General features: G+C 37.0%; 1 protein-coding gene across 1 annotated transcript; it reads left to right on the top strand.

Moving 5' to 3' along the window:
• Positions 1-2,572: 2,572 nt before the first annotated feature.
• On the top strand, positions 2,573-4,732 carry LOC113759142 (F-box/kelch-repeat protein At1g30090). The gene is made up of 2 exons (XM_027301711.1): positions 2,573-2,758; positions 3,270-4,732. Exon 2 carries the CDS (start codon positions 3,329-3,331, stop codon positions 4,544-4,546), a length of 1,218 nt encoding a protein of 405 aa, XP_027157512.1. The 5' UTR covers positions 2,573-2,758; positions 3,270-3,328; the 3' UTR covers positions 4,547-4,732.
• Positions 4,733-14,041: the final 9,309 nt, after the last annotated feature.

Raw genomic sequence — 14,041 nt, 5'->3', positions numbered from 1 at the left:
AATCTAATTAGTGGGCAATCAGTATTTCAATTTATAGTTGTCTAGGATATAACACTACTAGAAAGTTTATGACAGCCTGCTGAATTACTTGGCAGTGGGAAAGTAGAAAAGATGTTAATATTGAACCAGTGCTCAGTTTCTAAACTCTGTTATTTTACTCAAATGATGAATTTGTATGCTTAATTCTTCTTTCTCCCTTTTATTAATCTTCTAACTTCCTTTAAACAATTTTCTTCTTACAGATTTGGATGATTGCAGCTCTCAGCTCCATTAGTTTTTAGCATATATAATGGAACCAATCATTATAGTATTTTTTTTTCCTTTTCGGCTTTGGATTCTTGAAAAATTTGATGTTGAGATTTTAAGTAGGATCTAAATTATGTCAATATCTTTGAAACTACAAAATTGAAATACAATTCTAGACTTTTACCTAATTGAAAAATATATTTATGAACTATATTATGCTCTATTAATTTTTAATACAAAATTCAAGAGATCATGATACACAGTAAGGGATCAAGCCATAATAGCTGATTATTTATTGCCTCTTTAGTCAAGAATAAATAATTAATTGAGAAATATTTGATATTAATATGTTTAATTCAAAAAAATAAATTTATCAATTATTACTTTGAATAAATGTATAAGCATAAAAAATTTAAGTGTAAATGCAAGGTTAATATTAGGAATGAAATCTTATTTTTCTATAGATTTTTAAAATTATTTGGACTTTGAGGGAAAATAAAATACCAAAATTGATATTTTTTTTTAATGAGAGTAGACACATCATGACAAGAGGTTTAAATGTTAGATTAATTATTTACAAAGCATATACAAGCACATCGCTTGCTTCAATTTGTAATTTTCTTTCATTTTATAGACACTCTCCTTATTCTTTGGGATTACTGGCAAGAAGAGATACAAAAATTGATAAATTTTTCATATTGCAAAGAAATTGGGTAAGAGATGATTTAATTGATGGCATAAAAATAAAAAAAAATATGCCAATTATGAGCTTTATTCATTTAGAAAGCAATTTTTGAGGTTTTTATTTGTCTGGGATTTATTGGAAAAAAATGATAAAACATATATTTTTACAGTGTGGGAAAAATATTAAGATGTATAAATAATGTCTCTAATAAATATTTAAAAAGGAATACGGAAAAATTGATATTGTTTGCAATAAGACTATAAAGCATTATGCTAGCGAAGATGTATATAATCTATTTTACATAATTAAAATGAAACAGTCAGTCTAAGAATTATTTTAGCCAAGCCGTATTTAATTACAAAGCAAATTTTAAGGTTTTTATTTATTTGAGGTTTTTCACTTTTTTAAAAATAATTTTGATATCTTGGACCATTAGATTTGTAGTGGTTGATTGCTTTCCTTTTGTAATTGTTTGATGGTTCAATGGTCAGACAACTTACTCATCCATTTTGGTAAAACTCAAAACAGTTGGCCACTCTTTTATACATATCATTCCTGGTTTCCATTTTTTTCTTGTACAACGAATCTTTACAAATCATAGGTCATTGTTTTACTTCTTTCAACGACTTTTTACGATTAAATGTTTACCATTTACCTAAGAGTTCAGTTGTTCTTTGTATAAATTTCAACAACTTTTTTTTTTGTATAAATTTCAACCACTTGATTAATTGTTCTTTGTAATTTCATCATGCATTCACCATTAGATTGGACCATGAATCAATTGAGTTGTTTACTTATCATTGACTACATATTTAGATGAAAATTTTGACAACAATAAATCAAGTGACTACATTTGACAAAGTAGATTAAAACTCAGAAGCTTTTATTCATTTTATTTGTTCTCATAACTTCCTTCCTGGTAATTTTCGTAAACCAGAAATCACAAGGTGTGTAACTTCCTCTTTGAATAACTTATCACCAAAATAACATAATTAAAACCAAAACATTCTAAAGTTTATAGAAATCAATATATTTTTCCAACAATACACATTTGTATTTACAAGTTAAACAAAAGAAACAAATGTGAATTTACTTCTATACAATGCAATTACTAATAAATTCAACAAAAACAACTTATTATTTCCTGTAAAAAATATAACTATAACTACTACAAAACTATTGTTTCATCAATTACTATCAATGAATTCATTCCATTGGGCACTGGCTATGCATAGCACAGCCCACACCTACCAGTATAAATGCAAGAAAAAGTATTAATTATTCAGTACATGGCAAGTTGTGTGATAATAGATTGTGTAAAATTTAGATATATTAAAGGCAAAAATTTAGAAAAACCCGCTTTACATGTAATGTGCACACAAAAGGCAAGAATTGAACAATTATCCAAAACAGTGAAAAACAGAAAAATGAAAAACCGCTTGACATGTAGTGTGCACCCAAATGGCAAAATTTGAACAATTATCCAAAACAGTGAAAAACAGAAAAATGAAACACATGAGAGGCACTTAATGAGTTTCGGACGGTCAAAATGTCAAAGCCCAGCTCTCCCCATCGTGACATGGTAGTAGCGCACTGTCGAGCACTCGAGAGAACACTGTATATATAATTCACACGGGAACGCGAAGCCGTGTCTGCCACATCCTATTTCCTCTGAGGCTGGTGCAAGAATAAACTAACATTTGTTCGGGAGAAGAGTGGTCTTTAGTGGTCAAACAAACGAACAAACTTGTGCAAATTAATTAAACAAGTTGCTGAAGTTCTTATCAAGTCTCAATCTGTCCGCAGCTTTCCTCAATTTTATAATCTGTAAGTTCTTGTTTAAACTTTCTTTTAGCCTATGTAATCCCTTTTTTTCCGCAGCTCTTGGGGTTTTTGTTTTATCATCTGCCTTAAAGACAACTTTTACATGTTTTAGTGTTTGTGCATCCTCATTAACCATTCTTGATGTGTTGTGAACCATGATAGCCACATATCTCTTTGAGTTGTAAACTGGGTCTTCTTTATTCAACTATTTTAAGTTCTTGATGCTGATTACGATGACAGAAATGGCATGTTAAGCTGCTTTTTCTTGTGGGTTTATAAAATTCTTTCTGTTTTTGTAAAGGCTTAAAAGTCGGTAAGAAAAATGGTGTTTGGGAGTAGCTGGACCCCCTGATTTTTGGGTTTGTCTTTTTCCTAAAGAATTTTCTTGATAACGAATGATTTTTGTCAGTATAGCTGATTGTTCAACGATTTGGGCAATCTGCTCATGTAATTGCTCTGTTTAAGGCTGCTTTTTGGTTGGATTTCCTAAAAGGGATTACATATTTGGGAATAGGGTCGTCAAATTTTGTTGGGATTTTGTGACTTTTTTGGGAGTTAAAAGAGCGAAAGAAGATGCAAAGAGTTCGAGTTTCCTCACACCAAGCTCCGGTTCACAAGCTGGGCGATTCTCAAATGACACTGTCCCCAAAATTTAGGTTAGCTGCAATACAATCAGCTCTGCTTGATCCTTCTTTGGATTTAGAATTGTCGCTTAATGGGGAGTCTCTGATTCCGGGACTTCCCGATGATGTGGCTCTCAATTGTCTCCTTCGGGTTCCAGTAGATGAGCACAGAAGCTGCAGGGCTGTTTGCAAGCGTTGGCATTCACTGTTTGGCAGTAAGGAGCGATTCTTCTCGCGCAGAAAGGAGCTCGGTTTTCATGAGCCCTGGCTTTTTGTCTTTGCCTTCCACAAATGCACTGGAAGAATTCAGTGGCAGGTCCTTGATCTGACGCACTTTTCTTGGCACACTATCCCCGCCATGCCTTGCAAAGACAAGGTCTGTCCCCATGGATTTAGGTGTGTTTCCATTCCTGGTGATGGTGTTCTGTTCGTCTGTGGTGGCGTGGTGTCTGATGTGGATTGCCCTCTCAATTTGGTATTGAAATATGAAATACGGAAAAATCGCTGGACTGTGATGAAAAAGATGATTACTGCAAGGTCATTTTTTGCTAGTGGAGTGATTGACGGCATGGTTTATGTGGCTGGAGGAAATAGCACAGATCTTTACGAACTTAATTCTGCTGAAGTTCTGGATCCTAGTATAGGCTCTTGGCATCCTGTTGCAAGTATGGGAACCAACATGGCCTCATATGATGCTGCAGTAATGAATGGGAAGCTTTTTGTCACTGAAGGCTGGTTTTGGCCATTCTATGTTGTACCCCGTGGTCAGATATATGATCCGAGGACTAATGTCTGGGATAGTATGGCTTCAGGGCTGCGAGAAGGATGGACTGGTTCGAGTGTTGTGATTGATGGTCACTTATTTGTGGTTTCAGAACATGAAAGGACAAAACTTAAGGTTTATGACATGGAAAATGATTCTTGGGAAACTGTAGAAGGTCCTCCTTTGCCAGAGCAGATATGCAAGCCTTTTTCTGTCAACTGCTATGGTTTCAGGATCTTTGTTGTTGGTCGCAACCTTCATGTTGCTGTGGGTCATATCTTTCGGCAGTATGGAAGATACTCTTCTGAGGAAAAAAGCAGTTTTTCTGTTCAATGGGTAGTAGTAGATGCACCTGAAACTCTTTCTGACTTGACACCTTCGAGTGCACAGGTTCTGCTTGCTTAGCTCCGCAGGTTCTTTGTTATTGCCTTGTATATTGTGTTGAATTTTGTTGTAAATCTATGAAATGATCAAAAGCTTTTGATTAAAAGAAAAGCGTGGATAGTTTCTTAAGTTATCTGATGTAATCACTGACTCACTTTTTATTGTTAAAGTTTATCTGTAGTGCTATTTGCAATTTTGTTCTGTCAATTTTACCTTTGGGTTGGTGATGTCACTTGAGAACCAGCTTAGAGCTATGATGCTGTATGATCTTAGATTGCTTCCTTGGAATCAGTACAACGGGTGATAAAACTATATGTTTCAGCTAATAGCTGCTTTTGGTCTCAGAGCCTGGTTGCCATGCTGTTGCTTCTTTAAATTGGATAGAAGAAACTGCTAATTGACAAGGGTAGATGTTATACAATTAGTAGGTTTTGCTTCCTAGCAGATAGAATGGTGATTAATTTTCAAGCCAGATTCATGTAGTTTCCTTTTCTTGTCTCATGATGGAGTAACTACCATTAGGAGGTTGCTTTCCATCTAATGTTTTACAGGTGCAATTTTACTCTCCTGGTACCTTGGTCTACTTGAATTCTTACACTAAAATATGCTTGAGGGCCTACGCAGTTGTTCTGTTTCTTCTATTTGGTTCTGTATTTGTCTCCCGGTCAGATCCATCCCTGATGCTAAATTCACCCTCTACACCTTCCTAAAGATCACGTGTGATCTTGAATCTAACACTGAAATCGATATCTGCATATATTAGCAGTACTTGCCTTCAAGACTAGGAAGGTTCTATCTTTTAATTGTAGATTTTGTTCCATAGTCATTCTTCTCTGGTTAGCAATTTGAGCTTCTGAAGGTACTAGACATGGGTATGGGGAATGATACTAAAATGGAACTCATCTTTATGGGTATCAGATGAAAAAGCTACCCTTGCAAAGATCATTTCGTGATGGCAGGTTATATGATCGCTAAATTATTTCATCAGGAGTAGCTGCTTCCACTTTATATATGTATGTCAATTGCTTAAAGTTTTGATTTGCCCAATATTTTAGAAATACCAAGGCTTCTAGTCAAGTATTTCAGTGTTTTTGTTACCCAATTCTCTGTTGTATGGACTGTCTTTCCAACCTATGCTGGAGATGCGACTACATATACAACTGCAATTCTAACGCATTGTTGTTGATGGTGGAGGAGGAAAACTTCTGTACAAGAGGATTCTTGAGGTTGGAAGAGGTTGAAGTTTCGAACGGAAGTGCTCTGCCAACTAGGAAAAATGGCAGCAGTTGTGAATCTGGTGATGGAAACTAGTTACACAATGCAGGAGCACCACTAGGGAAATTCAGAGGGTTCAATTGTTGAGAGGCTAGGAGATGCTACATTGAACAGGAGGTTGATGAAGAGATATATTGAGGGAGAAAAATCAAAGATGGAGTGGAATGTTTCAAAACGAGGAAGATGAAGAGTTATGCCAAAATAGTAGCAGTTCAACGGAGCAAACAACTGAGAAGAATTTATGGTGAAGTAACTTGGTGGTGGCTCTTAGTTTGTACTGGTGCATTCATTAGATGGATGAATATTGGGTTAAACTACATTTGCTTTCGTTAAGATTCAGACCAAACTACAAAACGAACTGTTTAGTTGGACTAACTTACAGCTAATTCTATATGCGACACTTCCAAACTCAATCAACAGGAGCTTAAATGACACGACACCCTCTCCAAAAAAGTGCATTTACCTTCCTTGAGGTTTGTCTAAGATGCGCAAGAGCCCTGAAGTTTGACTAGATTTTAATTTAACCCTTTGCATAGTCAACTATTTATAAGGAAATTCTTACGGGAAAAAAAAAAAAAAGAAGAAGAAGAAGAAGAGGAGGAAGAATAAAAGGAAACCCAAAAAAGAAAGGGAGAAGGAAACCCATTCGTCTTTCTTTTTACCTGTGGTTCATCTCGGCTTAGTACCTTCCTCTTCCAACCCACTTCTTCCATTGAATTATCTTTGATTAGATTTAGCTATAGAATTTGCAGTGAGATAATAAAAATTTTGCTTAAGATATGTGGAAATCAAAGTTTGGGTTTCATTTCAAAATTGTCTTCTTTTGTCTGCAATATATGCTTAAATTATTTTCTTATTATTCTTGTTTCTAAATAAGTGTCTTTTTCAAAGTTTTATCTCTTATTACAACAAAAAAAAAAAAAACAAGGGTAAAAGTTTTGTGCTGAAACATTAAAATATTATCTTTAAAGAAGTTTGATTATCTGCATATAGACAGGGAAAGGAAATTTTTTTCTTTTATCGATTATACAAGAATAGTGGCTAAACAAATTGCATCATTGACGGAAACACTTTGTCAGTGACATGAAATCCTATGTTTGGCTTGGAGATGTAAGAATGCAGGGAAAAAATGAAATAAGAAATAATAGGGTATTTTGAGAATTTCATCAAAAGATTTGCTGCTATAACTAGGGCTATCAATTGGGTTTTGTGAGCCGGGTTTTGGCAAACCCAAACTCGGCTCATAAATTAATAAGGCTTTCAGGTTTCAGGCTCTTGGGCTTCAGGCTCAAATAAAAAATCTCAAACTCAACTCACATTTTTATATGAGATTCAAGATGAAATCAGGTTTAGCCTAAACTCATAATTAAATACGTAATTATACATAATATATATTTAATAATTATAAATTACTATATATTTATACATATTAATATTTTATGTTATAATATGTATACATATATTGGTCGGGCGTTAATCGGGGGAGAGGCTAGAAAGGCCCAAATTTGGCCCATATTTAATATGGGCCCAAATTTTAGATCCAAACTTTACATGGCCCAATTAAAAACTTGAATAACGGGCTTTTTGGGGCTGAATGGGTTGGACTCGGGCTGACCTGATTTCATTGATTAGCTATTACAATAATTTACTTATATAGTGTCATACAATACCTCTACTTCCCGGTAAGGCTCATTGGCAATAAAATACATGATCGGCAAATGATTTGTTTAGAGCCTATTCAGCCAACTACTTTTTGGTGTGGTAATGTGAGCAACCAAATGTACAATTACAATAGCAAGTTAGTCAAGTATAATGTGACGACCCCACCTCTCCCTAGGATGTACCCAAGGGTTTGGCGGACCGTCTGGCCAATTCTCGTCAAGACTCACTCACACACCCCAATCAATAACACACTAAAGTCTTTCAATATAACATTTATATGTTTCAAATCATCCAAATATTCAAACTAAAGTACAAGCCAAAAGAAAGGAACTTAAATGACTAGTACCATAATACAGTGCCGACTAAATACAAGTTCGAGATTTTCTAGTACAAACTATTACTATTCATGTTTCTCTTATCCCCGCATTCTGTTAAGGAAAACAAATAATGGGATGAGTTAAAAGCCCAGTGAAGTTCCAAGAAAACATGCAAGTAAACTGGCAGGTATGATACAATTCACAGGATATCAAGAAGTAGGACATATTCAGATAGATCGTGACATAATATACAAGAAAGGAGGTAAACCAGATAGATCATACAATAATGTACAGTAAAGAATACATTCATGCCAAAGGATATAGTCTGTTCTCAGGAGTAGGTTCCATAGTAGCTTCTCTAGGGTCCATTAACACTCTGTCAACCAATTATAATGTTCGTAGATCACCACTTAATCGCTAATCTCTATCCACTGATCATCCCCCTGTACCGGGCCCGCATGTCAAATAAGTACCCAAGATTCGTCAATCTTCTCGACCAATCCCTTGTAGGTTCAATTTGACCAACTAGCCATGTAATTGGGCTTAGAACCCCAAGTGTTCAAGTATTCATGATCTGGGTTTGGAGCCCCAAATATTCAAATATTCATGAGTGGAGTCGTTGGCTGTCACCCAACGCTTACATGTGTAATGATTGGAGACGTTAGCTGTCACCTAACGCTCCCGTATTCAAACATGTCATGAGTTCAAGTCACGAGTAAACAGGTTAGGAAATTTTTCCTTTACCCAAGGCTGTATAACTTACCCGATCGCTCTAAGGCTGGTCTCAAGTAAGAGCTCCAATGAAGAGCCCAGTTCAACCGTTAATAGATTACATTCACACATACGCATGAGTAACTCAAGGCTGTCCAGCATACTCGACATCTCGAATAACAGTTGTGACGACCCCACCGTACCCAGAGGCGTACCAAAGGGTTTAGTGGATCGCCTGGCCAACTCTCGCCAGGACTCACTCACTCGAAACTCGAGAAAAATAACTTACATTCATAGCAAATAAGTAACACAACAAGTTCAAACTTAATATATACATTGATGCTCAGATCCAGTTACAAGGCTTATACACGCCTAAATACACTAACGTGTTTACAATCCAAGTCCAATCAACCCTAGTCAAGTGCTAGCGCGAGTACAGTCGCAAAATTTTCAAAAACTAGACTATGCTAGCCTGTACCAGTCTCACGCCTCGCTTGTCCCCCCTGCTAAGGAAAACAAATGGAATGAGGTAAATTATATGCTTAGTGAATAATTGGGGGTAAAAACGTAAAATCACATCCAAATAAACATGTAAACCAAGATATTTCACATTAATAGACAGAAATGTAACATCACAATGGTAGGATATGGGTGGCTTCAAAGCCAGCTCAATTCCCTGAGCTTGAACGCCTGTTGATACTCCGTCAACCAAAATACTCATGGTCCGTAGACTCTACTTACTTTCCCCGTTCACCTTATCAACCCCCGCTGGCCAGTCAACAGCACACAGCAGCTCGAACAAAATAAATCACTTAGCTTTAAACAAAATTTTAACAAAGAACGAAATCCCAAGGTTAGCATGGAACTAACTTCGACCAAGCTCCGGCTGGCTCGAATAGTTCGTCTATCCTTGGAACCGGGCTGGAACCAAGCCCTGAGGTATCCAATCTCTCAATAGATGATATCTCTCAACAAAGTACTCACTCCAACATCACACAGCACAAGGGGTTCAACTCAAGTCGTGTAATCACCCCAACAGCATACAGCAAAAGGGTGTTACTCAGCACAAAGCATGTATTCTCACATATTGAGTCAACAACAGAGAATGGGCTTAGGTCGAGTGAGATAAAGTACACCCTTGCCTAAGTACCCATTCAACATATACAAATCACATCGACAATTTATCATATAAACCAACCCAATTACTCACTCAAAATAGTTAGCACGCAAATCACGACACTTTATACGAGTCCACCGACTCCGTCCGTTCGTCACTGCCTGTGACAGAAAATTATACTCAACCATTAGTCAAACAACCATTACAAATAGAAATATGGACTAAAACGGCCAAAATGGCAAAAACGGCCAAGAATTGCATGTGCGCGTGCGTGGAAATGAAAATGGTATGGAAATAGGTTGCACAGTTTTGACCATAACCCGAGTTGTGGTTATCAGATCAAGGTGTACTAGGTAGCATCACGAAGCTAAGACAAAGGGTTACAACTTTCATGAAGACAACTTAACCCAGTTTTCAGTAGATCTAGGTCGAATTTGCAGATTACAGAACCAGAACTCCAAAGGCTGGTTTATACCTCTAGTGAAAATTTGGACGGCATGCCCCTTGTGTTTACCTATTTTTCAGCCATTTATGACTTCATTATTTTCCTCAAATCAGCCCCAAGGTCACACATACGCAATGTTACCACAATAGCTCTTCAACTAGGCTCAAAATAATCCAATTACAACACAAGTTTTAATAAGGTAATCGGAAATCAAGTTTAAAGGCAAATAGCTAAATGGCAGATTTGATGTCTCTTGGCGTTTCGGTCACAACTAAAGCTACGCCTATTGGTTTGGGGTAAGCTTTATACCGTTTCGAAGCTAAAACATAGAACTACAAGTCTCCTGAAGACATCAACAACTAGTTCGTGCATTTTCAATATCAAAATGTGACATATCAGAGGAAAACAGAAACTGCCCGCAAAACTGTACATTTGGCAGTCAAGGGTATTTTGGTTATTTCATATGATACAGTGCTCCGATTGAGCTGAAATTTTACAGAAAACTATACAACATCATTTCCTACAACTTTCATGTTTTGACCTAAGCCTGATTCGGCTCCTAACATGGACGAATGAAGTTGGTCAGAACAGAACAAATTGGTTTCCAAATTCTGGAATTTGTACATTTACTCTAGAAATTCATATCTAACAAGTACTCTATCATCAAAACCACCAATTACAAGCTCAATAACATCAATTAAGAGGTAGATCACTATAATCAAAGCTGAAAATGTAAACCTTAGCTCCATATTCTAACAAATCAATCAAAACTAACCGATTAACCGTCATAAGGCAAGATTAAGAGCTTCTAACTAAACTTTAGCAAGATTAAAGAAGAGAAAAGGGGTAGGCAGCCATGGTACCTGTGACAGCCCCACCTTCCCCTAAGGCGTACCAAAGGGGTTAGCGGACTGCCTGCCCAGCTCTCGCCAGGACTACTAAAACGGTAAAACATTAATTCAAGTCGTTCGGGAAACTACTAACGCGCTTAACCCAACCATCAATCAAGAAACGGAAAACAAAAGTTAAAACGTAAAGTGAATAGTGACTGCCACGTCACAAACAGCCAGAACCCAATCAAATGCAAATAACTGCTTACAATCCCGGAAAGGAATATATATACAAGCCAAGTAGGATACATGGAACATGAATACCCACACACTGTTACCAACCACATTTGTATGATTACAAGCCAAAAGGAAACATGTAAATCCAAGTACAATCAAGTTGCCAACTATTGAGGAGCTATACAAAATCTCTCAACTAGCTCTACTTAACTCATCTTCAAACTCAAAAGTCCAAAAGGTAAATCCCTGTAAGGAAAACAAAATTCACGGAGTGAGCTTTCGCCCAATGAGGTACCATCACCAAAATATACCAGGATCACATAAACACAAGAATATTCAGTCCAAATATGCACGACAAGTAAGTAAAATCAACAACACCCAAGTGTAGGGAATAAAAGGATACGGATGGCTCTCAAGAGCCCTTTTCCTCTTTTGCCATGCTTGATCTCATCTCATTGACTCTCCGTCAATGTATACCAGGTAATCATGACCGTAGACTCCTCTTTACTCCAATTATCCGTCCACCTCACTTTCCCCTTACCGGGCCCGAACACCAAACAGTACAGAATTGGTATTACTCGAGTATACCGGAATCAAGGGTCTCATACCCAAAGATTCCCAAATACAGTCCCCATGGCTTGTCAAATGTCCCCGACCAAGTCCTTACTGGCTCGAGTCCATTGACTTCCAATGAGGTAGAGCTCAGAGTGAACACTAAAGTTGGTATCCAAGCGATACCAAATCAAGTACAGTCAATAATATTCAAGTAATATCATAAACAGTCAAGTAAGCTTAGTATAATAACCAGTCAAAGAGGCTAGAGAGTACGAGAGTGGTAAAGTACACCCTCGCCTCACCTAGCTCAAACAATCATCACAACTAGTCCAAACCACAGAATTCAAGTACAAGAAAGCCACGGAATAACAAACATGTGAGTAGTACACTCACCAAGTTCAACAAAGAAATTTCACAAGTTTTCGCCCGACGTGAGCCTCGGATCACCGGCACGCCCTATAACAATCAAGAAAGTACAATGAAAACGCAAACACAAGTCGAATACCTTTTTCTAGGAACTATTAAGGCAAGACCCAAATATAGCTTGGAAATGAAAAATACATAACATTTAGGGTTAAAAGTAGAAACAAACCCAAAAACCGTTCATTTCTAGCCAATCTCAACCCAACTCACAAGAATCTAATACCCTAGACACTCGGACAGCATTTTCCCTAAAATTTCAGCTTTTCCAACCTGCAAGACAACCAAAAACAAAACTATCCAACACAACCACAAGCACCCAAACAAGTCATAAGCCATTCAATATACTTCATTAGGGTCACAATACCCTTCAATTATAGCCAATTAGAAGTTCAACAATCAACAATAGAAAACCCCCAATTTGAAACCCTAAATCTGAAATTTTCCGCACAAGCGAAAATTTTCCGCAATTAACCACAATTAACGCACAAGAGAGCTATATAATGCCATTTAGAACCATCAATTCCAGCTCAATCATATCATCATAGGAAAACAGAAAAATTCCAGAAAAAATCAGAAAATTAGGAAACTTCACTCCAATCCACCAAATCTTCCGAAAAATCGCGTAAATAGCTACTATAAGGCACCAATTGGCCAAAATTAAAACCAAAAGATGAGTTCCAAGCAAGATACCTTAGTTCTTCAAGAAAGGTTGTAGCTTGTGAGGTTTTCTTCCAAACCAACACCACTAAGTTCTTCAAACACTCTTAGGAAGATGATTTTATGGACTAATTTGGAAATTAATCGGTTAGTTTTCAAGATTTGGCAAGGATTTGTAGATGAAAGGTTGAAGAATTTTTTTCTCCTTTGCTTGCTAGAGGTTCGGCCAAGAGATGGTGAAGAATGAAGATGATTGAGTCAAATTTGGACTTTAAGGAAAGTAAAGAAAGTTTAGTCAAAAGTTAGGCAAGCTTGGTCCAACCAAAATTGGACACTTGGCACTTTGTCTTGCTAGAGTTATCTTCTTGTCCCTCATGGCTAATCCATCTAGGCAACCTCCAATTATCTCCTAATACCTAGTAACAAAATTTCTTTACGCAAAAATTTAACCTAATCGGCCGAATTTCTCTCACTTAATGCACTAGCGGGTCCCACGACCAAAAGACGTTCCAAATTTCTCACGAACTACCTTATACTAGAAAAATGATTTAAAAGCTATATTTACTGATAAAATGTTGATAAAAGTAATATAATAAAGAAAATAAAAAAACACGGGTGCACAGGAATAAAATAATAAATAATTTTTTTTTTCCTCTGGGTTCTCACACTCTCTCCCCCTTAAAGAATTTCGCCCTCGAAATTGCTCACCTGGGTTACTAAATAGCTCAGGGTATTTCTTTTGCATCTCTTCCTCCAACTCCCAAGTTGCCTCTTCTATTCCATGATTTCTCCACAAAACCTTTACCAATGGAATTTGCTTATTCCTCAGTTCCTTAATCCTTCGATCGAGTACTTGTACAGGTCTTTCTTCGTAAGTAAGTGCCTCATCTAACTCAATCTCCTCTGGTCGCACAACATGGGTTGGATCAGGATAGTATTTTTTCAGCATCGAAACATGGAAGACGTCATGAATCCGAGATAAACTTGGCGGCAACTCGAGTCGGTACACTACCTTCCCAACTCGTTGGAGAATTTTGTAAGGCCCCACGAACCGTGGTTGAAGTTTCTTTCCTCTACCCGCAGTGACGCTTCGTAGTGGTGTAATTTTAAGGAAAACACGGTCTCCAACTTCGAACTCTAAATCTTTCCTTCGGTTATCTGCGTAGCTCTTTTGTCGGCTTTGAGCTGCTTGGAGTTTTTGACGGATCAATTTAACCTTCTCTTGTGCATCCTCCATCCAAGGAATGGTTGTTGGATCTAGAGCTTTCTTTTCCCCTACTTCATCCC

Source organism: Coffea eugenioides, unplaced genomic scaffold (assembly GCF_003713205.1).
Source record: "Coffea eugenioides isolate CCC68of unplaced genomic scaffold, Ceug_1.0 ScVebR1_938;HRSCAF=1701, whole genome shotgun sequence".
In the NCBI taxonomy this organism is placed as follows: Eukaryota; Viridiplantae; Streptophyta; class Magnoliopsida; order Gentianales; family Rubiaceae; genus Coffea; species Coffea eugenioides.
The sequence above is the reverse complement of the archived record's forward strand: the minus strand, read 5'-3'. Positions and strand labels throughout refer to the sequence as shown.

Coding starts and splice junctions, on each gene's coding strand:
- LOC113759142 (XM_027301711.1), top strand. CDS start 3,329: ATGCAAAGAGTTCGAGTTTCCTCACACCAAGCTCCGGTTCACAAGCTG.